This window comes from Plectropomus leopardus, chromosome 6 (assembly GCF_026936395.1).
Source record: "Plectropomus leopardus strain MGB_pleo_1.0 chromosome 6, ASM2693639v1, whole genome shotgun sequence".
In the NCBI taxonomy this organism is placed as follows: Eukaryota; Metazoa; Chordata; class Actinopteri; order Perciformes; family Serranidae; genus Plectropomus; species Plectropomus leopardus.
The window spans coordinates 18,031,399-18,054,730 of record NC_142181.1 but is presented as its reverse complement, the minus strand read 5'-3'; the positions used below and the strand labels follow the sequence as shown (position 1 = coordinate 18,054,730).

General features: G+C 38.8%; 1 protein-coding gene across 15 annotated transcripts in view; it reads left to right on the top strand.

Annotated features, from left to right (window-relative positions):
• elna (elastin a) overlaps positions 1–23,332 on the top strand; it is a 112,746-nt gene that overhangs the window by 67,923 nt on the left and 21,491 nt on the right. For 11 of the 15 annotated variants that reach the window (XM_088078906.1, XM_088078915.1, XM_088078910.1 and 8 more), the window contains 18 exons: positions 8,819–8,878; positions 9,034–9,105; positions 11,376–11,405; positions 13,138–13,212; positions 13,623–13,706; positions 14,090–14,137; positions 14,285–14,347; positions 14,831–14,863; positions 14,956–15,030; positions 16,480–16,521; positions 16,629–16,685; positions 16,798–16,848; positions 16,967–17,074; positions 17,211–17,261; positions 17,366–17,473; positions 17,629–17,664; positions 17,832–18,026; positions 18,152–18,286. In XM_088078906.1, the coding sequence (XP_087935032.1) occupies positions 8,819–8,878; positions 9,034–9,105; positions 11,376–11,405; positions 13,138–13,212; positions 13,623–13,706; positions 14,090–14,137; positions 14,285–14,347; positions 14,831–14,863; positions 14,956–15,030; positions 16,480–16,521; positions 16,629–16,685; positions 16,798–16,848; positions 16,967–17,074; positions 17,211–17,261; positions 17,366–17,473; positions 17,629–17,664; positions 17,832–18,026; positions 18,152–18,286 (1,323 nt within the window). The remainder of the gene's footprint in view (positions 1–8,818; positions 8,879–9,033; positions 9,106–11,375; positions 11,406–13,137; positions 13,213–13,622; positions 13,707–14,089; positions 14,138–14,284; positions 14,348–14,830; positions 14,864–14,955; positions 15,031–16,479; positions 16,522–16,628; positions 16,686–16,797; positions 16,849–16,966; positions 17,075–17,210; positions 17,262–17,365; positions 17,474–17,628; positions 17,665–17,831; positions 18,027–18,151; positions 18,287–23,332) is intronic. The other 4 variants (XM_088078908.1, XM_088078913.1, XM_088078919.1 and 1 more) reach the window with 4 other exon arrangements.

The window sequence follows — 23,332 nt, the reverse complement described above, 5'->3', positions numbered from 1 at the left end:
CTGGGTTAGGGATACTCTTCAGACTTAATACTCTGGGGCTCAGTGTTGGCAGACCAACTGTGACATTCCTGTAGAAGTGGGTAAAAAGTAGAACCGCAGAGGGTCTTAACTCTCACAGTAAGTGGGAACAGGGACAAGTGTTTGGTTGACTTGAAAGCTTATAGCATAGCTTGCTCTGCTCTGTATGACATGTAGCATAAACAATGACATCACAAACTCAGTGGATATAACACGTGGTGTACAAATTAAAGTCTGGTTAAAGCAAAATCTGTGATTTATTTCTAAAACCATAATAAATGTTAGACAATACTTGTTGAAAACATGTAAAAAGGAATGGAAGCTGTGTTTGAGTGTTAAACTGTTTTCTCACCATTTCTGGGTCCATGATTTTTTGGGCCGGCCAAAGGTTCTGCCCGATGACACACTGAAGCCATCTGTAACATGATCCCTTCCCCACTCTAAAACAACAAAGTCGGTGCGAAGCAACAGACTCTAGTCAGCAGTTGACTTCTGTAACACAAAGCACACATGTCCCGAGCTGCAAAGTAAAACAGTCCCCTGAGCTGAAGAGCAAACCAATACACAGCTACAGACTCTCATTAGCAGCTCAGCTGGTAGCACAGTAAAGTACACACCCCGAGTCAAAGAATGAGAGCGCAACTCAACAGCGACAGACTCTTGTTTGGCTGCTTATAGCAGTCAATGTTAGCACAAAGCACACACACACAAAAAGTGAGCAGCAACTGCAGGTAGGCCGAATAGTCGATTCAGGTAAAAGCGACTGAACGGTATGTAAGTGATAGATATTGTGATTGTGTTTATATGATTGTGGTATTTTAAAGACAAATTCACGTATTTGTTAGACTGAAAGAGCTAAGAAGGCTTGTAGAACGTTAACTCACCGCTAATGACCGAAATGACTCTAATATTATGCTACAAGCTCTAATGTGAGTCGTAACCACATCCAGCTCCTTCAGTGGACACGTCCTTAGCGCCTCAGAGCAGAGAACACTCCTCATTTCTCAATGATTTTTGAAACTTAATTTAATATGTTTCCGATTCTTTTAATCATTTAAATTTGGTTCTGTGGTTAATAAAACCCTTTTCTGTGGTGTGACACACTCATTACACATATTTATTTTGAATTAAGTCACAGCAGTAATGGTCGTTGCACAGATGTGTTTGAAATAATGTGTGTTGTGGAGGTGAGAGCCTCACAAAGACTCTGGGTGGTGAGGTCAGACAGTCTCAGAAGTCAAAGCAGCCTTGTTTGGCATGGCGGCGGTGCTTGTAATCCACAGAATGTGTAATGGTGACTTTTACAGTTAACATTAATTTGGAGCCATTTGTTAGACGCCTCAGAGATGATGTGTGTGTTCTAGTGCCAAAGTGTGTGGGTGGATGTGACCCTCCAAAGTTGCCTCATCATTGCTTACAACATAATAAACAGAGCACATTCTCTTCTTTAGTATGATGCAATTGTCCCTCAATAAAAATGTGAAAATGACCACCCGACAATGGCTACACTGATTCTGATCTGGATGCTGCCCCAAAAGCAAATAAAATTAGGCAACCATAGACTCTCAACTGTTTGTCTGTAGGAACTCTGACAGTCGTGCACTCGGGGTCATCTGGCAACAAGGGAGGCTGAGGCTTTGGGACCTCTCATTGATCGTGTCAATGACTCCATGGAAAAGGAAAGCGAAAACAATAAAAGGCTCGCCGCCAAAGTCGACTGGCTCACACCAGCCAGGGAGGGAGAGAGTTTGTGTGAAGCGGAGTGACTGTGTGAATACTTAATTAGTCCAACATGCGACCGGTCCAGCTTCTCATAGCTCAGTGCCCGTAACTGACAGCACGGAGAACCTGTAAGTGACAAGGAGCAGGGGAGGTCACAGGAGAGGGGAGGGGGAGAGGAAGCGAGGGGAGCGTCAGTGTGTTCGCTTGTCTCACGCGATCTGGAATCACCACTCACATCATTCTGCTTTCATCCAGCTCGTCCTGCATCACCACATAAGAATGCAATCTATCCACCATCTTGGAAGGGGAGCTGTGTGATAATTTGATACTGATAAAAATCTGGTGTCATGACAGTGAAGGACTTAATGATGGGCTTCGCTTTCAAAATGAAAATATATATGGGACCACAGCCGACGAGCAGAATCTTCCTGTCAGTCAGAGTAAAATGCTGATTCTCTGGGGAACTTTGGAGAGCCTTTGAGGATGAAGTTATCATGAACATCACATTTCAGAAAATTGCATTTGTGCCATCACAGCAGGCCCCTGTGCTTCTTGCAATTACCCTTTGCACTTTGTGAGTTTTGTGGCTTGTACAGCAAATCCAGTGTTTCAGTGTAGCTGAAGACTCACAATTTAATGGTTCTCTCTAACCCTTGTATGTAAAACATTTTTTTTTAAGATCATTTTTTTGGCTTTTGCCTTTATTCAGACAGGACAGTTCAAGTATGAAAGGGGGAGAGAGAAAGGCGACGACATGCAGAAAAAAGGACCAAGGCTGGAATTGAGCCTGCAGCTGCTGCAGCGAGGACTTTGTTCCCGCTCTACCAACTTATCTACTGAGCGCCCCAAAATTTAAAAAAAATTAAAAACAAACAAAAAAATTTAAAAAGGAAATTGCATGCTATAAGTGCTTAAAAAATATAATAATTCAGTGGTTTCCCCTAACTTTTTAAAAATGAATTACCTAAATGTACTAATTTCTTGCAATTTGTGGAACGTTTCTTACCAAGTTTGCCTTTTTCCCATGTTTTTGACAGACATAGCACTAATTTGTTTACAGTTCAAAGCAGCACAAGGAAAGTGATGTCGCTTCAGGTTTCAAAGTATTAAAGAGACATATGAATTGTAATCGTGCCCACTGGCTTTTCAGTAAACATTTGCTCTCAGACGGTCCGCCTGATAAAATAGGAGCTAAAACAAAGAATACAGTGAGAAACGAGACCCAAAAAATTTCCTGGACATTCCAGAGCTCGAAGTCTGCCGTCAGTTACAGTGGATCTCTGCCATGGAATTCTCTGCTCTCTTAAATTAAACCCTTCACCAGGCCCAGCTGGTTCACAAAGTTGAGAGAAGGGGAGAAGGGGGAGGAAAGGGGAGGAGATGGAAAGTAGCGAGCTCTCACATCTCACGTTTGACTTCCTCCGATTGTCGCTACCACCTCACGTCTGGTCAGCGCAACCTCTTAGACGCTATTTGGAGAGGAAAGATGGAGAGAAAAGGATAGAGAAACAGGGAGAGTAAGAGCCGGAAAGTTTAATACAATGTTTTGATTAATGTGTCTTGTATTCCTCTGGTTCTGAAACAGAGGATTACCTTACTTAACCCCAATGGAGCTTGAGCGAGACGTTTCAGTTTTTGAGATTGAAACCAGATATTTCTGTTCACTCTGGCTCACATCCATCACTTGTGCTGGACCCAAGTTTGAGAACATGACTGGTGACTGAGGGAACCAGCCACGCTGTCTGGCCAGTTTTACTCCAGTCAGTCTCCAGTTTAAACTCCAATGCACATGACATGTTACAGGAGGAGGCAATGAATGTGGCAGCCTGTCCTTCGTCACATTTTCATTCCTCTGAAAACCTTCTTTGTCACAGAAGGTCTAGACATGCATTTACTTGTGCGCTCTCACTGAGATCATTCCTCAACGAGCCGCCACACATGAATCACCACTGTTGGGCGATGCTCAATTATTCACTGCCACACTATCCCAAATTTCTCCTCAACAACCTGCAGGTGCACTTGTCACTGCACAGCTGTGAACGCCAGTGCTCTTTTCTGAATGGAAACTGGCTAGTAAACCTTGTTTCTGTCACACTTTTTTCTTTTAATTCTAAATGGAGGAAACTATGATGCATTGCCATACTGCATCACTTACCTTCCAATTTCCTTGGCCCCCAGTTCTCCCTCCTGTGTAGTATTGGGTTTCTGTCCCCTCCATCTTGTGTTCAGAGCATTGACCTTTTGTAGGGTTCCTTTCTCCAAGGTTCGAAAGCACTTGGGGTTTCAAGTGGTCTCTCTGGCTCCCTATTATGCCTTGAGGGTCACAGAGAAAATAAGCCACTGCATTAGTGTACAGAAATTCTTCAGCTTGTCAGCAATCAACCGAACACTGGGAGCAGCACCAAAGCAAAGTGATGATTTGATATTGGGGTCATGGTGCAGACTTTCCATGTGTGTGGTTCAAGACAACAAACAACATTGGTGTAGACTTCCAATAATGTGTGAGCTAAGACAGGTCTATTTGTGTGAGCTGACGTGCTGTAACAATAGTAGTCCAACAAAAGCATGCTTGTTTGAGCTGACAGGATGGCGTAAATATGGCTAAACAGAGAGCCTTTGTACAACCCCCCCCCCCTCCCAAATATACAGTCAGTGGACAGATGCCAAACTGACAATAGTCCAGATTTTGTTAGCGTGTCCTCTCACTTTGACCCTGAAAAATACACGACCTCCAGGGTAGTATTTGTTACTTGAGAGCGTTTTATTTTCCTCAGTGTCTAGTGATGTCAGAACTACATACTATAAAGTTCCTTTTCCTTTCTTTCTTGTCTAAACCGTGCGTCTGCCCAAGGCCTGCTCTTGTGGTTACACATACGCACGCGCGCGCACACACACACACACACACACACACACACACACACACACACACACACAGAAACAAACCCTCTCTCAGGCTGACTTCTGCGTGTCTGCATCTTGTCTCCTTGATCTTCAAATCAGCTCAACGTGGCAGGTGCTGTTCGACCCTGAGCACGACTGCCAGAGCCAGGTTGGGTCATGCACATGTGAGCACAGGTGGGCCAGATGATGGATGAATAAGCTAAAAGTCTCCACCGTCCTGCCTGTTCGCACTCTCACCATGTTTCTCCTCCACTGACATGCATAATCTTGGTTGTGCAGACTGTGCTGTATATTTCCAACACTCACAATGACAAACACATACACCTCAGACCGGTTGATGAGACATTCTGTAATCTGGTGGCAGAAACATTTCAACCCACACATAGTTGTTTTAAAGGTCCAGTGTTTAGGTTTTAGGGGGACTTATTAATATAATATAATAACACATTTTCATTACTGTATAATCACCTGAAAATAAGAATCCTTGTGTTTTTGTTACCTTAGAATAAGCTGTTTATATCTACATAAGGCACAGATCCTTATTCATAGAGTCCATCACTTTGCACCACAATGTTTCTACGGTAGACCAGAATGGACAAACCAAACACCGGCTCTAGGCCAGTAGCATTTTTGCATCAGCTATTGCAGTTAGCAGCCCCTCTACAGCAATAAGCGTCACAAAAAATATTTATTCAGTGTTTTTAGGGGTTTCAATTCCCTGATGCATTTGTTTTGGCAACACATTCTTATCCCAACTCGTCAAATTTTGCCGCTCTGTCAATGGACTTTCACTATGTATGATAGCTATCATCCTTCATCTGTTTTTGATATTCAAGGACAGAGTTTATACCTGTTAGATGCATTGTGTCTTTTCAAAATACAAGGTAATGTACAGTTTGTACTCGTGAAATGCATAAAGCATTTTGCTGAATGGACGGTAAAACACATTGTTTTAACGTTGGCATGTGGTTAGGCTTAGAAAAAAACATTATTGTTTGCCTCAGCATTCAGATGGGATGCGAACAGCGGGCTCCTGGATGAATGTCTGAGGTTTGTTGGAATCATCCACCTCTTGTCTTGCATGGCCTAGGGACTTTCCAGCTCCTTTTATTACATTGTCACCAGCAAAGTTTCCAACTGACGCTGTCTGGCGGCGTTATAACCTGATGCTGTCCAGTTGCGTATCATGCAAAAGGTGCTTTTATTGCCCATGTCTGATGCCAAAATCACTGACCAAGCAGCGGTATTTGACAAATTGGAAATGACAGCAGGCTGGTTTTGGAGGGGAAGAAGCCTCTGTTGACAATTCAGCTCTGGGTGAAAACCTCCTGATCAATGAATACTGAAGGAATCTGAAGCGGGAGTTCACGTTTGGCACACAGGAGAAGTTTCAGCTGGTTTCAGCTCACTGCTAGATGCCACTTAATCCTTCACATTGCTCCTTTAAAGGGTTTAAGGCATAAGAAGTGTTCCATATATCTTTTAATGCTCTCATTTTTTGTCCTGTCAATTCTTAAAATTTTTTATTGTTAAGTGGAGCTCAGTGATAAAAATGAGACAAATGAGACAGATTCTTTGTATCAACGCAAGAGACACTGGAAAGGGGAAAGCCCTAGATCTGTCTGATTTATATAAGAATTGATTACTGTTGTTATTACTTCGAGGTGTGTCTGGGGATGGTTGAGCAATCGAGGAGAATCGAGCTGAAAGATTTGAAGGAGATGGATTATTGCAAGGACGCTTAGCTTAGCGTCTGGGCTCGCAATGCATGCTTAGTCTGTTTGCCAAGCACTTGGCGAGGCCAGTGCCCACATTTGTTTTGACTAGGTCATGAAACTCCACACTTCCAGCTCTCTCTCTCCCAGCACATTCCTCCTCCTCGTCAGTATCATTACCTGCACCCTGCAGATTGCTGGACTCCGAGCTCTCACCCACCACTCTGACCCCCCCCCCCTTGTCCTCTTGTTCAGCTTGTTTCCCATGCTTAGTCGATCTCACCACAGATTTTTGGCTTACAAGTATTGATGAAAACAAGTTCCTTGGTGGACGTAGCTTGCTGGCAGCATTCAAATTTCTTATTGTTTAAAAAACAGTTATTACGCCAACATGTTTATCTCTGATTGGGGATCTTGTTCAGCTCACAATTTCTTTTAATACATCTCTGAGAAATACAGTTCTGAGAATCATATTGTGCCCGACGCTCTCTAAAACATGGAGTCCCACATGTTAGCCCTAGAAAATAGGAATTTATCACTTTGACAGTTATTTGGAAATACTTAAGTTCAACTAATTGAATCTTTGGATGATATTCCACTTTCACTCACTTTTTCCATATGCATTTACATTTTACACTTGATTTATTTGTTTTTCTTTTAAATGAATAGCACAGGCAAACAATGTGAGCATTCGTGATGTTTCTAGGAATTGGGAAATTACAGAGATCCTCCCCAGCCACTTTTTTATGTTAAGCTCTATTTTCGTGCTTTTTATGCACTCTGGTATCTTTTTTACATTCAGAGTACAAAAGAACATTCCCTCTGTGAATCAATTTATTTTCAATTAGAAAATATTTGGCGAACAGCCTGACACCCTCGGGCCGTAAGTTAAGTATCACAGCACTAGACCCAAGAATTGCAAGGTTTCAATTCAAAGTTATAATGGTTCATGTAAATAGGCTTGTTTCAAGTTTTATGGCAAAGATAAATTATAATGTAGTTTAATATTCTTTAAATGTTACTGGCTGCACAGTGGGTTTCACTTTTCAATTTGGGCTAAAAAGGGACGGTTCACCCCATAATCCAAAATACATATTTTTCCTCTTACCTGTAGTACTATTTATCAATTGATTGTTTTGGTATGATAGCTGTGTGTTGGAGATATCGGTCATAGAGACATCTGCCTTCTTTCTAATATAATGGAACTTGATGGGTCTAGTTTAATTTGCCAAAAAATACACTTGAAAAACTCAGCAACAATGTCTCTCTGTAAATCATGACCCAGCTACTCAAGATAATCCACAGTTATTGTTGTTTTGAGGCAGTTTCATGCAGGAACTATTTTCTTTCTACCAAACTGCACCTGCCAGCTGCATCACTGTGCAGAAGCAAGCGTTCATCCACTGCTTGCTCGCATAGCACCACTGAAATAGCTAACGTTTCAGCTCAGCCAAAGAGAACTCCATGAATATTTACATCTCATGCTACCACAAGCTTCTTGTCCAAAAGTAGTGAAGATGTAGTTCTGTAGAAAAAAACATTTCTTACATGAAACTGCTGACAACAAGGTCTGCGGATTATCTTGAGTAACGGGGTCATGATTTCTGGAAAATTATACTGCTGGTGAGTTTTTCAAATGTTTTTTTTTTGGTGCTTTGAATGAGTTGAGTGCCATCTAGTTCTATAATATTCAAGAGAGGGCCGACATCTCTACGGCCAATATCTCCAACACTCAGCAACTAACACCCAAAACAATCTAGACTGATTAACGGCGCCAAGAAGAAAAATATGTATATTTGACTTTGGAGTTAACTTTCCCTTTCAATCCATGAGCAGGTGTTGATTATTTTATTTCATGTTCTTTCTCTCTTTCAACACTTTTCTTGTTTCTATATCTTCCTCTCACATGTTTTGTTCTTGTCAGCAAGCAGAACCCCCAAGCTGGGATATGACTTTATTCATGCATCAAGTCAGGCCAAAAGCTTTTGCCACCCATAGATTAGTTTGGTCTTGGAAAGAACAGACTGCTCCCTCCAGTGTTTAGAGTACAGTATAACCAGATGGTCAACCATCTTTGATGTTTGGCCCATCATGTTTCTTAGTCAGTGGGGGTCAACTCTTTCCCCGGTGCCCAAGGTGCAGTCCTTCTAGAAACAAATGTTTTGAATCAAATTTAAGTAAGCACACATGATATTCTGTCATATTTCATGTGGTTTATTTTTTAAAAGTATGTAGTACTCGCAGTTCCTAGAAAATGTTTTGATGTAAGATTGAGTGATGGGATATTTTTATTGAAGAGTAATTACTGCTGAATAAATCACCAGTAACTCGCCAAGGTTAAGAAACTGTGCATTTTTTCTTTGACTCCCCTTGCCCTCATCGTCAGTTGGTAGTACAGTAATTCTCACTTTATCTCTTTCTCTCTGCTGTTCTGCCTGTCTATCTTTTTCTTTTCCTTCCAGGATATGGCAGTCTAGGAGCTGGTGGTCTTGGAGGAGGTGGCCTGGGAGGCTACGGAGGAGGTGAGTAGCGTGGAACTAAAACTGGAACTGATGATGTGTGCGAACATAAGAGCACAAGTGTAACATTTGGTTGACAGGAGGTCTGAATATTATATCCTGTCTATAACGACATACATTTTAAACCTCATTCACCTTTGCCCCTTTGTTTCATTTAGGTGCTTATGGTGGATACGGTGGAGGCGCCGGGGGTTTCTTTCCTGGAGCTGGACAGAAAGCTGCTAAAAGAGGTACAGCAGATGGCTGAAAATGTCTGGTTAGGATTGTGAGTTTCCTGTGAAGGGCAACGTTTGTGCAAAACTGCTTCCGTAATTAAGTTGTTATTGCTGCCGAGATTATGTTAAGAGTTAACTTTTCTTTCAGGTAATGAAACACTGCATTAATGTACCTTGCAGGCTTACCAATGAAGTGGTTTTGGTGCATGGCCGGCAAATAAGTGCAGATTCTTGACACCAGAACTTTTGGTTGTATCCCGATGCTTGTCTTTGTTTAGGCAATAATGCACTTTGATTAAAGTTAGGGAAGGGTCATGATCCTTAAATTCAAATGTTATTATTTTTGGACCCTCCATAATAGCTTTCTCATGTATTGGCCTCTGCTGGTCTACCATGTCCTTGTGGGCTGCCAGGTTTTTGTGCATTGCACTAGAAATCATTTAATCAGATTTGAAAAACAAAATGTTTCTCATCAATACCTCAAAAAAAAAGCACATTTTACTAAAAAACAACAAGTAATGTATTTGCTAGTTATCTATCTCCAGTCTTAGTCAAGTGTCAAGTGATAAATACTAAGTTAAAGTCAAATCAAGTCTTTTATCAGTGTTTGTCAAGCATGTCTCAAGTTCTCATAGTTGCACCTCATGGCAAAGGCAAAGATGTTGCATCAGCTGAGACATGTCATTTCTATATGTCATGATTCTGAATATCAAATTTGTAAGGCTGAAGTGTGCAATTAATATGTGTTTGAATTTCTTGATATAGTTAATCTTTTATTGGACAGAATAACAAGTGTGTCGAATGAGACACTGATCCTGTTGCTTGTTTTTGGTTGTTTGTTCTGATGGCTGCAGTGATATCATGTGGTTCTCCACTCCGTTTTAACCTTTCAGTAAAAATACCTCAAATTGCAGGTATCCATGTTTGGTTCTAATATTTCACTTCCCATTTTTTGGCTTGTGGTGAAAGGTCCCTGTAGAGATAGAATGGGCGTTGTGTGCTAGTTAGAATTTATTTTTATAACCAGAGAGATTATCTCAACCTTTTTTTGTGAAACTCCAGTGCTTTATATATATCAGTATAGGTATTATCCACATTAACTGCATTACTACTGCTTTCACTATTGCTCCTCCAGGCTATGATATAGGCTGTAGTACTCCAGTCCAGCCTGAAGACCACGTTTTTGAAGTCTTGCACTTGCCTTGGTCTTGTGGGTTGTTGGACTCAGATTTTTCTTGGTTTCGGGCTCTGTTATTGAGAACTGGCCAGGTTGTTCCTGGCTGCTGATTCTGGATCAGTTGCAGTCTGCAGAATGTGGCTTTAGTCTACCAACACCATGAGTTTTTTTTTTTTTTTTTTGGACTGACATGAACATAGCATTGCCCTGGTTCTCTCTTCAAAAAAGTAAGATAATCTTCACAAATGAACACCACTTTTATGAATTTTGACGCCCAAATGCAATCGCCAGAGGTAAAAAGCAAATGTTATAAGGCTATAAATGAACTACACTGCGGCTGTATGACTAAACATCTCCACCAAAACGAAATTGTAAAGCTGTGTTTGACACAGTTAAGCGTGTTGAGGCTATATAGTCTCATTTACCTGCTTGTTAGCAAATGATTCACCAGTGGGGTATTTGCGGACATATTTTACACCATAGAACAAAACGTGAACATCTTTTAATCTTGTCTTAACCACGCACCTTATTTCAAGCATCTTACCAAAAACATCTTCAAAAACCCTATTAGATTTGAGATAAGGGAATCGGAACTGCTGAAATGCTAATTTTAAGACTCATTCCACTGTTGCGCCAATTTTGCAGTCTAGACAGGCTTTGAGCTCCTCACTTGCTACCAGAGTTTTTGAACATTAACATCACTTACAGACAATCACAAGCTTGCTACCTAAGCTAGCGAGACAAAATATCCGCCGACTCCACCGTAATGAAATCGACCACAAAATGGTTGTGAACATGGTTTGCTCTGGCCTTGCCTTTGATTTGGTCTCTACTGCGTTTGGACTTGCTCTTGACTCAGACTGGACTGGGCCTGGTCCTGGACCTGACTTGGACTCAGTTAAGTTGGTTTTGACTCCTGCCCTGCTATGGTGGTCATCTGCACCCTTGCCTGGTTAAGGAAGTGACCATGAGTATCAACTGGACACATATTCAGCTTGATTTAAGTATTGTCTAAATTTGGTCACTGTTGCTGAGACAACAACATGAAAAACACAATTTCCCGAATCTTTCATAATGACAAATACTGCTGTGGTTGTCCTCATCACAGGTGCAGGAGGTCCTCTGCTTCCACATGGAGGTAAGCTGATTGTTGGCCTGATGACAAACTACTGTACGAACTTGAACTGAACTTTGATAGATCCGCATGCTTGCATATTATGAGGAAGCCAAACTGAATGTTTCACATTAATGGTAACTCAGCAAGAAAAACACTGTTTGGCAAACACGTGTACATTTTTAAGGTGTACCTGCAAACCTTGGACTGTTTGAACTTTAGCGGAGCCCAGCGTGACCTCAAAGTCTGTGCCGTGTATGTGCACATGATTTCCTTGAAATTAGGCAGGCTGATGAAGCATGGACTCTGGAGGGCCCAATCATGACTAGGACTGTACTATGGCAAAGAGCCTACTGTTAAGTATTGGTTGGCAATGATAAAACTGCAGTCCCTCGAATCAGTCTGTCTGTGCTGTTTTCATGACACTCGAAATAACATTGAATTCCCCTGAAAGAGCACATAAAACAAAACATTCTGGGGCCAAACTTTTACTCACCAAATCTCCCAGGCCACATACTTACAGGCAGTGCGCAATGTCTGTGCGGCAAAATATGGGGAGTTTAAGATTGTAAATGTTGAAAAAGTTTAAGCAAACAAACCAATGTGTTTTATTGTGCTGCCAGCTCCCTTACAAGTGAAGCTGACAGCTCATTTCCTGCACGAGGGGATAGCCAAATAAATGAAGCATTTGATGAGGCAAGGCAAATGCCACGCATGCTGGCCGCCTCTCCTGATTAGATTAAAATGCAGCCATGTTGCTTTTGATCACGGAGTGATGACAGACTTGTAGGGGCAGATTAGCAGCTCTCAATACCAACGGTGGGTCTGTGGATCTGGCTCCCTGCTGAAGAGGTCAAGTTTGGCACAAGCCACACACCTGCTTATAACTCCAGTTCAGTATCACAGGGCCCTCCAGCGGCCACGGGAGGTGCAACTATAGAGTACTTGTGTTGAAAGGTTTTCATCACCCCTTAGGTAAAAGTGAGAGATGGAGCAGGGACCCCGTACTACATATATTTTATAAAACTGAGTTGCATATTAAACTGGACCTACAATAATGTGTAATGTGGTCTTAAATCCCATGTGTAAATATACCATTTTATGGTACATTGCAAACAATGCTAAGATATTAAGATAATAAATATTGGTAGATTAATAAATTTATACATCATGTTTGTGTCTGAGGTAGGAATTGTTGCACCTAGTAATTTTTTTCTCGATCAATCTAATGATATTTTTTTTCAATTAGTTGATTAATCTAACAACATATTTATTGACTATTCCAAAGATTATTTTTTTATAAGTTGATTAATATAAAAATTAAGTTTACAAAGAATAAAAACTTGCCTCATTAATTTCTTAACAATTTTTTTCAATAATTTTCTCCTAAAAACAATGATAATACCAGCATATTTTAAAATTAGCCATATTTTCATGCCACTGCTGTATTAGTGATTAATGTTAGCTAACTAACATCATTCATGGATAGCAGTTAGCCTATCATTAATGTTGTGTACCGTCAATTTTTTTTTTCCTTTTTTTTTAACAGATAAGCCATTTTATCGTGCTAATAATGTGGTAGATTCGTGTTACAGTGTAACATACTTAAATTTCCAAACACTAATTTGGCCGCTCCAGTGCAGTAACTCTGAGGTGCCTGTAAGGTTTGCAGACCCCCTTTTGAAGATACAGGGACTAAAACCTCAAACCTGAAATTCCATATTTACATGTGTCTGGGCACTTTGTACTTAAACAGGGACAGGAGGAACTGCGCTTGGGACAGGAGGAGTTCCTGGAGGTACGGGAACTGGAGCTGCAGTGCCTGCTGGAGGCAAGACACACACAACACATCATTTTTACCTGCTCGCTCATTTTTTATTTCAGTGTGCACTGTTTATGTTTGTCAAACTGTGATTTCTGCCTCCCAATGACTTGCAATACTGTTCCCACTGACGTTTCAATTTTTACTTCAATGCTTTAGGAACAGTACAGCATTTCATACCCCAAAGTGGCTCTTTGTCTGGTACAGTGGAATTGATTTTTCTAACTAAGAAAACCTTACTGTGTGCTTCAAACAGTTCTTTTTCTGGTATAATAAAGTAAAAACTTTAACAGTGTATAGAGTCTTTGGGAGGTGGGAATTCTACTTATGGTTGTTTGGTCTCAGCACTTAACAAGAAAGATGTTTGTATGCTTTCACACTTGTTTGATGATCTAAGTACTATTTAATCTCTTTTTCAGTACCTGTTATTCCTCAGACAGGCCTTCCAGGAGGTGGCGGTGGTGCTGGTGGTGCTGGAGGAAAGAAAGCTGCCAAAGTCCCAGGTTTTGTAGACTCAACAATATGCTCACATGGCTGAGGGCAGACAGGATGCAGTTCACTAGGAAGCAGATCAATTTCATTTTTCCATTGCATGTGGCAGATGTTTGGTGTGCTTGGAATTGTTTTTAAATATGTTAATTATTGGCAAAATACAGTTGTTTATATTGGCTGTCTTCATGTGAGATTATAAACCAGCTTCCTCTACATCTGTATACTTTCAAACAAAACTTTCATACAAAACAGAAACTGAAATAAAAGCTATTCACACTGCACTTTAAAGGAATACCTCACCCACAAATGATGGCTTGTATATCAGTTAGTCATGCTATGTTACCTTGAGCTTGTGAAGAAAACTTACTTATTGTCTACTGATTGGCTGTGGCAGGTGTAGGTGTGCCTGGACTTTACCAAGGTGGACTGGTGCCAGGACAAGGTTTGACTCTTTCATCGATCAATCTTAAGCATTATTTGTAATTATTTGTCAAGTGTTTCACCATGTGAGTGATCAGTGCACTTGCAAACAAACACTGGGATTTAATGATGCTCATTTTCAAAGAGAAATTGCTTATGACTCCTTCAGGATTTGGTGGACGTGGTGTTCTGCCTGGAGTGGCCACTGGAACTGACCTTAATCCTAAATCAAGTAAGGTTTAGTGTTGGCTGATTTTGGATTTCATTAGACACCATTGAATGGCACTTGTATTCTTTTTAATTTTTTAGCACTGTTTTATTGCACTTTAAAAAAATGAAAACACAGGGAACAGAGCAGTTCTACATAAGTAAAACTATTGAAAAATATAAATACATTAATACAGTAATACAAAGATATCTTCAATGGAACACATACAAAACCAAAGACTGAATGAATTAATTCATAAAATAAAATAAATAAAAAATATCAGTAGTTGTCAAGGAACATTATACACCAACAACTTTATAGTCTGTATGCAGCTTATCCAAAGTGTCATGCTGCAGGAACAAAACGGCACAGTGTTTACTTAGTTAAAAGGCCAGGGTTTAGTTTACTGTGTTTGTTGTATTGCTGAAACTCTGTCTAGTATTTACATTTTCAAACAATGATCTTTCACCTGCATCCCTGACTGGATTATGCGATTTTCTAATGCAGTTGGAGGAGGAGGACAAGGGGGTCAAGGACCAGGTAACTTTATGATTGTTGCTGTATTACAAACAAATTTATCTGTATCATTGTTACTGACTGATCAAGATTTGCATTTATTTCCTTCATTACAGGAGGCCGTGGGTATGGGGGGCCGATGCAGCCAGGAGTGTTTCATGGATACCCCCTTAAATCACCCAAATTGCAAGGTGTGATCTGAATCTTTAGTCTTATTCAGAAATGGTATTATTCTAATCATATGATGTTATATGTTCACAGAGAATTTTTGAACTTTGGTGATGTTACAGTTCTTTTTTCTCCAGCACACAGACATACTTATTTGCATTATGGCCTGATAACCAACGGGCACTTCTATGGGTATCACCCTAAAGTTTTCTATGGTGGGTTTACGACTGGTAGATTTTAAAGACAGAAGTCTGTCTTTGGGGATTTCTGATGGTCCCAAAAGCAGAACATTTTCGCCATTGCCTGCTTGCAGAGAGCCCAACAGCTACGCTGCTGTGCTCCTGCAGGGGATGAGACAATCCCAAACGCTGCTGCTAAACTTTGCTGCAATAGAGTAAGCTTGCCAACTCACCCATGTTCATCAGGGTGCTACAAAATCTCTTAAATGTAAGGATGACAGGTTTATAAAACTAAATTTATGCAAAATAATTTATTAAAGGGCTCTTGATAATGATAGTAAAAACGTAAAGAGAGAGTGTCCAGACGATTGCCCATAGTCTTGAGCCAAACTCCATCCAGAGGTTTTCATATTATAGTATATTTAGACATCTGATGAGTCTGGTATACTGTACATTTGTTCATGAGGATTACTAAGTAAAATGGCTTGCCAATCAAAATAAAGACATTTATGTTATGTGATGGCAGGTAAAGCTGCATAAGTTTAGCATCACTGCAGACAATAGACAAATGAATGATGCAACATAACTAAGTGCTTTGTAAGAGACTTTCTGGATTTACCAAAAAAGTATAAAACAAAAAAAATCTGAATATTTAGCTGAAAAGCATAATTCTGCCGAAGCAATGAACTACATGGCTAACTCTTACTGGGACTCACAAATCTCTGCAATGACTAAATGAAGTCATTTCCGCTGTATTTTAAAGGTCCAGTGTGTAGGATCTAGTGGCATCCAGTGGTGAGACTGCAGAACTAAATCTTTTGCCATGTGCAGGCATATAGGATAACTAAGGTGGCTGATGTGAAAATAAATGCAAATAGCCCTATTTAGAGCCAGTGGTTAATATGTCTGTGCTGGGCCACTGTAGAAAATGATGGGCATTGTGGGAGAGGAGCTGCTTCCCATGTAGATATAAGTGGTTCATTCTCAGGTAAAGAAAACCTAACATTTCTTATTTTCAGGTGATTATCAACTAATGAAATCATAGTTTTCGTAGTGAATATTAGATTTCATTTCTGCCAATAGATGCCCCTAAATCCTACACACTAGACCTTTAAAGGATTATGGACTGTCTTTGAGCAATTAAGTCAAATTAATTACATTTAAGGTATGAGCAATATCCCAGAGGATTTTTATTTTAGACACAGTAGTTATTTACTTTGTTGCTTATTATTATGTGTGTATGCGCAGAATCTTTCTGGCTCTTCTTCTCTCAAATGTTGTATGTCTTTTCAGGAGCCTATGGAGCAAAAGCTGGAGGTGGCAAACTACCTTTAGGTAAAGATTTTTTCTAAAACATTAAATAATTATTTGGTATTTTGGTGTTTGGTATAACTGTGGCATCAGTTCACTGATTAATGATGTGTCACATTACAATGTTTCAGGTTATGGCTATGGTAATGGTGGCACTGGGTCACAGCCTGGATATCCTGTTGGAACTGGTGAGTGTTTTTACAAATATACAGTTAACTGATATGGAGTAGAAAGGTAGTGAAGACTGAAGAATGCTCAATGGGGTTTTTCTTGTGTTATGTTTTTTTTTCCATTACGCAGGAGTGGGGCCCGGGGGCATCTCACCTGCTCAGGCTAAAGCTGCCAAATATGGTAATCTAATACATTTGTTACCCAGACAATGCTTTTTTTCAAGAAAAATGATACATGTTATGTAGCTTAAATACAGAACATATTTGTATTTTACTAAAGTCAGTGCTCCCTGCTCCAGGTGTAGGTGGCACAGGTGGTATTGGTGGCATTGGTGGCGTTGGTGGTGTTGGGGGTGTTGGAGGTCTTGGTGGAACCGGTGGACTGTATCCAGGGCAAGTGCCAGGAGGTAAGATATCTAGCAAACATCATGAACAAAATAAAAGAGCAAAAGAGTATAGCCATGTTTGCACCCTCATAACCCTCTTAACTTTTATTGTCAGTGAATAACCTCTTCAATAGTTAAATGTCTTTTTGTTCTGCAGGAGTTGGGGCTGGGGGCCTCTCACTTGCTCAAGCTAAAGCTGCTAAATATGGTAGTTTACCACATTCATTACCAGTACAATGCTTTCAATGCTATGAAGAAAAAGCAGTACGGAAAATATTTGATTCTTACATAAATCTGTGCTTTTTACTTCAGGTGTTGGTGGCGTTGGTGGTGTTGGTGGTGTTGGTGGTGTTGGCGGTGTTGGTGGTGTTGGTGGTGTTGGCGGCACTGGTGGACTGTTTCCAGGGCAGGTGCCAGGAGGTACGATATCTAGAAAATTACATAAAAATCTAAACTAAAACTTTATTGCCAAGTTAGTGGCCTCATTACTGAGAAGTTCATTACATTCTGTTTTTCTCTGTACTGTAGTTTTAAAAATGTTATAAAATGCATACCTATGTTTGAATATTTTACAGCGGGATATGGAGCTGGGTCGAAGGCTGCTAAATATGGTAAGAACATTAATGATTTTGTATCATGGAAGCATGTTTAAGATGAAATTGTTGCACAAGATTTTTCATCATTTATTCACTCATCCTTTAGGTACCTAAAAAGCATAACAAGTTAGAAATTTTACCTCAAGTTTTATAAGAACTTCTCCTTTCATATTGGTCTGGAGGCATACCAGGTGGTGTACCGGGAGGAGTACCAGGAGGAGTACCAGGAGGAGTACCAGGTGGTGTACCAGGTGGTGTACCAGGAGGAGTACCAGGTGGTGTACCAGGAGGAGTACCAGGTGGTGTGCCAGGAGGGCTACCAGGAGGTGCACCAGTGGTTGGTGGATATTCACCAGCAGCCAAAGCCGCTAAATATGGTATAGTATATAATTGACATTATCATATTTAGCTTAACATTGTATCAGCTCTTTAACTTGTACTTCTTCAAAAGTACAAAATACTTTCTCTATGTGTATTAAGTATTACTTTTAATGATGTGGAGGCGCAGGAGGCCAATTAGGAACTGGAGGACTAGGAGGCACCGGAGGACATTTAGGGACAGGAGGACTTGGAGGACTGGGAGGAGGACTTGGAGGAGGTGGAGGATATTCTGCTGCTGCCAAAGCTGCTAAATACGGTATGGGGATTTCGTTTGTGAAATAAAGATAAAATCCAAAAGGGGTCAAAAAGTCTGCCTTCCCATGTGGTCAGTTGATGAACAAAAGAACAAAAAAACCCTGTGAAGTGGTAACTCTTGAGTTCCTTCTTTAAGTGTGTTTGTGTTTGAGTGTTTTTCTATGTTGTGTAAAGGTGCCGGTTAGTTAAAAAGAATGTTAATTTGCAGGCACTAACATCAGCTTAGTTTTGGCAAAGCCAACTACCCAATAACCTTTCCGCAAAGAGAGTACAACAATCACCTCATTGAATAAAGACAAATCAATACATATATTGACGGAAGTGAAACAGTCTTGTTTAGTCTGTACAGTTGTACTAATGCTTTTCCCAGTTGTTACGTTAGCTGTACATGAATGCAGGGAGGTTTCGGTATGGTGCCTTGTTAGCCGGCAGTTATCCGTCGTGGATGAGCCTGGTTTAGAAGAGTCGTTCCGATGCAGTTCAGTTAATGAGGTTTTTTTTTTTTTACTAATGTTGTTACTTCTTTGCTTGTGAAGTGTAACTCGTCTAATCTTCTCTACTGCTAAAAAGAGGTCTTTGTCTGCTTGAAGCAGGCCACATGTGGTGAACAGAGCTAGGCTCTAGAGGTGCAGCAGTGACCCAACTTGCTGGGGGTCTCAGGAGAAAATTGAGAACAGAAAGCAGAGACTTTTTTTGTTGGCCTGATGATGTTGTAGGTCACATTGCCACAGTGATCAATTTTGTTTGATCAACGACTCAATGTGCAGGTTTTTGCACAAAGGTTTCAAAAATATATGATTGTTGGAAACTGAGTTGATTTGTCTGTCCTTTGTCTGAAAAACAAAAGGGCTTCAGTTGCCATTTTGAGATAACTAAACTCACAGTACACAATCTTTTTTTTTTTTTTTTTTTTTTTTTTTTTTATTAATGTATGTACCAACATACAATGATTACAAAGATAATATTACTTATAAATTTCCATATATACCAACACCTACACCATACACTGTGCGCACTCTTGGTACACTAGAGCCACCCAAAAAAAAACAAACATTCAAACACTTTATATTCATACCTACATATATACCAAAGATTTGACATAATCTCTTCTCATCATGCAAGTTCCTTATACATATCTAAATTCGTATATTTCATTTTTATACATACACAGCTTTAATTTATTTAAGTTTTTTTTTTTTCTTCCTTTCTTCTTTCTTCTTCCTTTCTAACCCAAAATTAATCATACACAGTAATGCTTTTATAATAAATTTGTACCCAGCAAATGAAAAGAAATGGTTGTTTTAGTCTCTTATTTGAATCCAAAAATTATTCAGAGTATGTCCCAGAATATTTTTTCCCATTTTTTTGTGAGTGCATAATTTGCCTAGATTTGCCGCTATGACTTTTTCAAGTGTGAATTTTGGTGTAATTTATTTTAAATCTAGTTATACATAGATCTTCCTTTGATTTCCCTTTAAAATTAAGATTTTTCCCCACAAAATATATTGTATTCACTACATTGATTTGAAAGTTCTCAAACTCTCCAAACATCAATGCTAATGGGACAAATGTCTATTTTAATTTTGAATTCAAACAACCATTTCTGAACAGCCATCCAAAATTGGGCCACATATGCAAAAGTAAAACAGATGCATTAAATCTTCCTCTTCAACCCCACAGAATCTGCACCACGAGCTTCCTGTGATGTTACATAATTTAAGATGCTTATTAGTTGCTATAATCTATAAAATATCTTTAGTTGAAACATCCTTGAGTAAGTGTCTATAGCACTAACATATATATTCCTAAAATAGTGTTTCCAAAGAATAGGAGGTTGAATTCATCTTCCCATTTCCTGCAGATTCTATGGGGGAAAAGGTTGTCCCAGATGTATGTAAATAAAACATGTATATCTTTTTGTTTATGTTCCTCGTTTTGCCATGCATTGCACCTACTCTGTGGTTTATATACTAATAACTTAATTTTTCCTTTTATCGCTTGTTTCCATTTAATTGGTATTGCAGATAATAATTGATTATACTGGAATTGTTTGACACAAACTCCAAATCTACTACAAAACTCTGAATATGAGAACATTTCACCAGAAGTATTAATAAGATCATTGATAAACATAACTGCTTGTAAACATGTATTCCACAGGAAAGGTTGACCATTTATTAATATATTAGAATTCATCCATAATAATTGATTTTGAAACTCATAAACGCCATCTGAGGATAGTATTGGAAATTTAGCCATGATTTCAATGCATCTTTGAAGAATGTGGATATGCCATCAAGGTTGTTTTGTAATATATAATCAATATGGGTATTTTTAACTGAAAATAGATAAATAGTTTACTTTTTGAAAAATTCATATTTATTTGTTAATCCAAGGCTAGATATCCAGTTTGATTAAGATAGATTTTTTTATCCATGAGGCTTTCAGAGATTCATTCATCATCTCTAGATTTTTTAAATTGAGTCCCCATTTTCTAGTGAATTGTACATTTATTGTCGCTTAATCTTATCTGGTTTATTGTTCCAGATAAATTTAAACATTTTTTGTTCAAAAGTTTTAGAAATGATTTCTCTGGGGAAGGGATTGTAATCATTAAATGCACAAATTGTGGAATGACTAAAGAGTTTATTAATGTAACTTTACTCATTAAGGATAAAGGAATTCCTCTCCATGGAAGTAATAGTTTCTCCACTTTCTTCATTCTATTTTCATAATTGAATTTTACTGTCTTTTAAATTATTAAATATATGTATACCCAGAATTTTAACATCATTGTTCTGTCCATTTCACTGGTGCTGCAGATTTTAACTGATAGTCTGTTCCAAGAATATTTCCTAGTCTCATAATTGCACATTTCTCGTAGTTTGCTTTAGCCCTGAATGAATTGAGAAATATATTCAATTCTTTAATTAGCTCATTGAGAGATTCTTCTTCTGGTTGTAAAAAGAAAGTTACATCATCGGCATACATTGTGAGTTTACATTCTCTATTGTGCAATTGCAGACCTTTTATTGCTACATTATTTCTGATTCTGATGGCCAATATTTCCATACATAAAATAAATAAATAAGGTGATAGAGCACAATTTCGCCGGACTCCTCTAGATAGTGCAATACTGTCCGATAAATATCCATAATTTAGTATTTTACTGGTTGGTTGATTATAAAAAGTCTGTACCCATCTTATAATATTTTTCCCAAAAATTAAAAAAACTTAAGTGTATTGTAAATAAAATTCCAGTTTACTTTGTCAAAAGCCTTTTCCAAATCTGAGATAAACAGAATACCAGGTTTATTATATGTTTGACAATCTTCTATTAAATCGATGATGTGTCTAATATTTTCACCAATGAATCTACCTTTTGCTAAATCCTACCTGCTCATGATTTATGATATTGCCTATAACCTTTTTTTATACGTGAAGCTATACATTTAGCAAGTATGCGTTATCACAGCAAAGTAATGTTAAGGGCCCCAATTTTCCATTTTTGTTGGGTCTTTATATTGGCCATCAGAATTTTGTTTCAACAGCAGCTTAAATGACACCTTGTTTTTGTGTTTCTGACAGAAACCATTGACATAAGAGTAATTAAATGAAGCTAAAAGATAAGTTTTGAGTTCATTGAAGAAGGTGGAATATACCTCATCGGAATACCATCCAAACCACTAGCTTTACCCGAGAGAAAGATCTAACAGCCTCGAGGATTTCATCTTCCGTTAAATCTCCCCTCACAAGATTGCTGTAGTTCTGTTGTAAGTTCGCACTCTATTGACTCCGGGAGGAAAATATTGTAGTTGCAGGATTCTGTGTTTTCCTGCTAAAATAGTTTTGAAAATATTCCACTTCCATATTTAAAATCTCTTGAGGGTTTATAATAGTACTGTTTGGTGTAGTTAAGCTGGTTATATTTTTTTAGCTATATTTCTTTGCTGTAGTCTTAAAAACTGTAAAGTACATTTTTCCCCCTGCTCCATCCATACAGCCTTAGATTGGGTTATTTGGCCTCATGGCACGTTCATAGTATATGTTCTCTAGCTCATCTTGTTTTTGTTCTAATATTTCAGAGAGCTCCTGTGAATAAGCTTTGTCTATTTCCTCATTTAGTTCTTTTAATTTCTTTAATTAGACCATTTTCTTTTTGTGTAGTTTTTTTTTTTTAATTGATGATTTTTTATACAGTGTCCTCTAAAGGCAATTTAAATGCGCCCCAAACGATATGAGGTGATTGGCTGTTTTTTCATTTATCTGAAGAATTCATTTATGAACTGTTTTGTATTATCAATAAATTCTGGGTTATTCAGAGAGATTTATTAATTTCCAGTATCCTTTTCCCTCGCGGGTATTCTGATGTTATTATTTTGAGGCATACTATAGAGTGATCCGATCTCAGTTTTTCACCAATATAAGATTTTGTTATTTTTGAAACCAAAGAAAAGGATATAAGGAAATAATCAAGTCAAGCTAGCCTGCTTCCTCTCACGCCAGGAATATCTTATGGACCCTGGGTTCAAACCTCCATATATCCACTAAATCTAATGATGCTTTTCACTTCTATTTCAATTAAAGCTTGTGGGTGGTTATTAATAGTAGTTGTACCGGCTCTGTCCATTTTTATGTTCAGAACAGTATTAAAATCTCCTGTTATGATTACCTGTGATTTCACAGTATTAACTTGCTTGAATATATTTTCAAAAAAAACTGCATTATCATCATTAGGGCCATATAAGTTGATTAACTGTATGTTCAAATTATCAATAGTTAGGTCCATGATTATCCATCTGCCTTCTGAATCTGATAGTAAATTATGAATAGTGTAAGGCAGATCTTTTTTAAGCATAATCATAACTCCTCTGCTGTTACTTGACTGTACAAAAGTAAATTTCACCATCCCATTCCGACCTCCAGAGTGCTTCTTTTTCAGGTGTTGAATGGGTTTCTTGCAGACAAAAAATTTTTATATCAGATTTATCTTTAAGCCACGTAAATACTTCTTGTCTTTTGGTACAGCTTGCCAACAGTACACAAT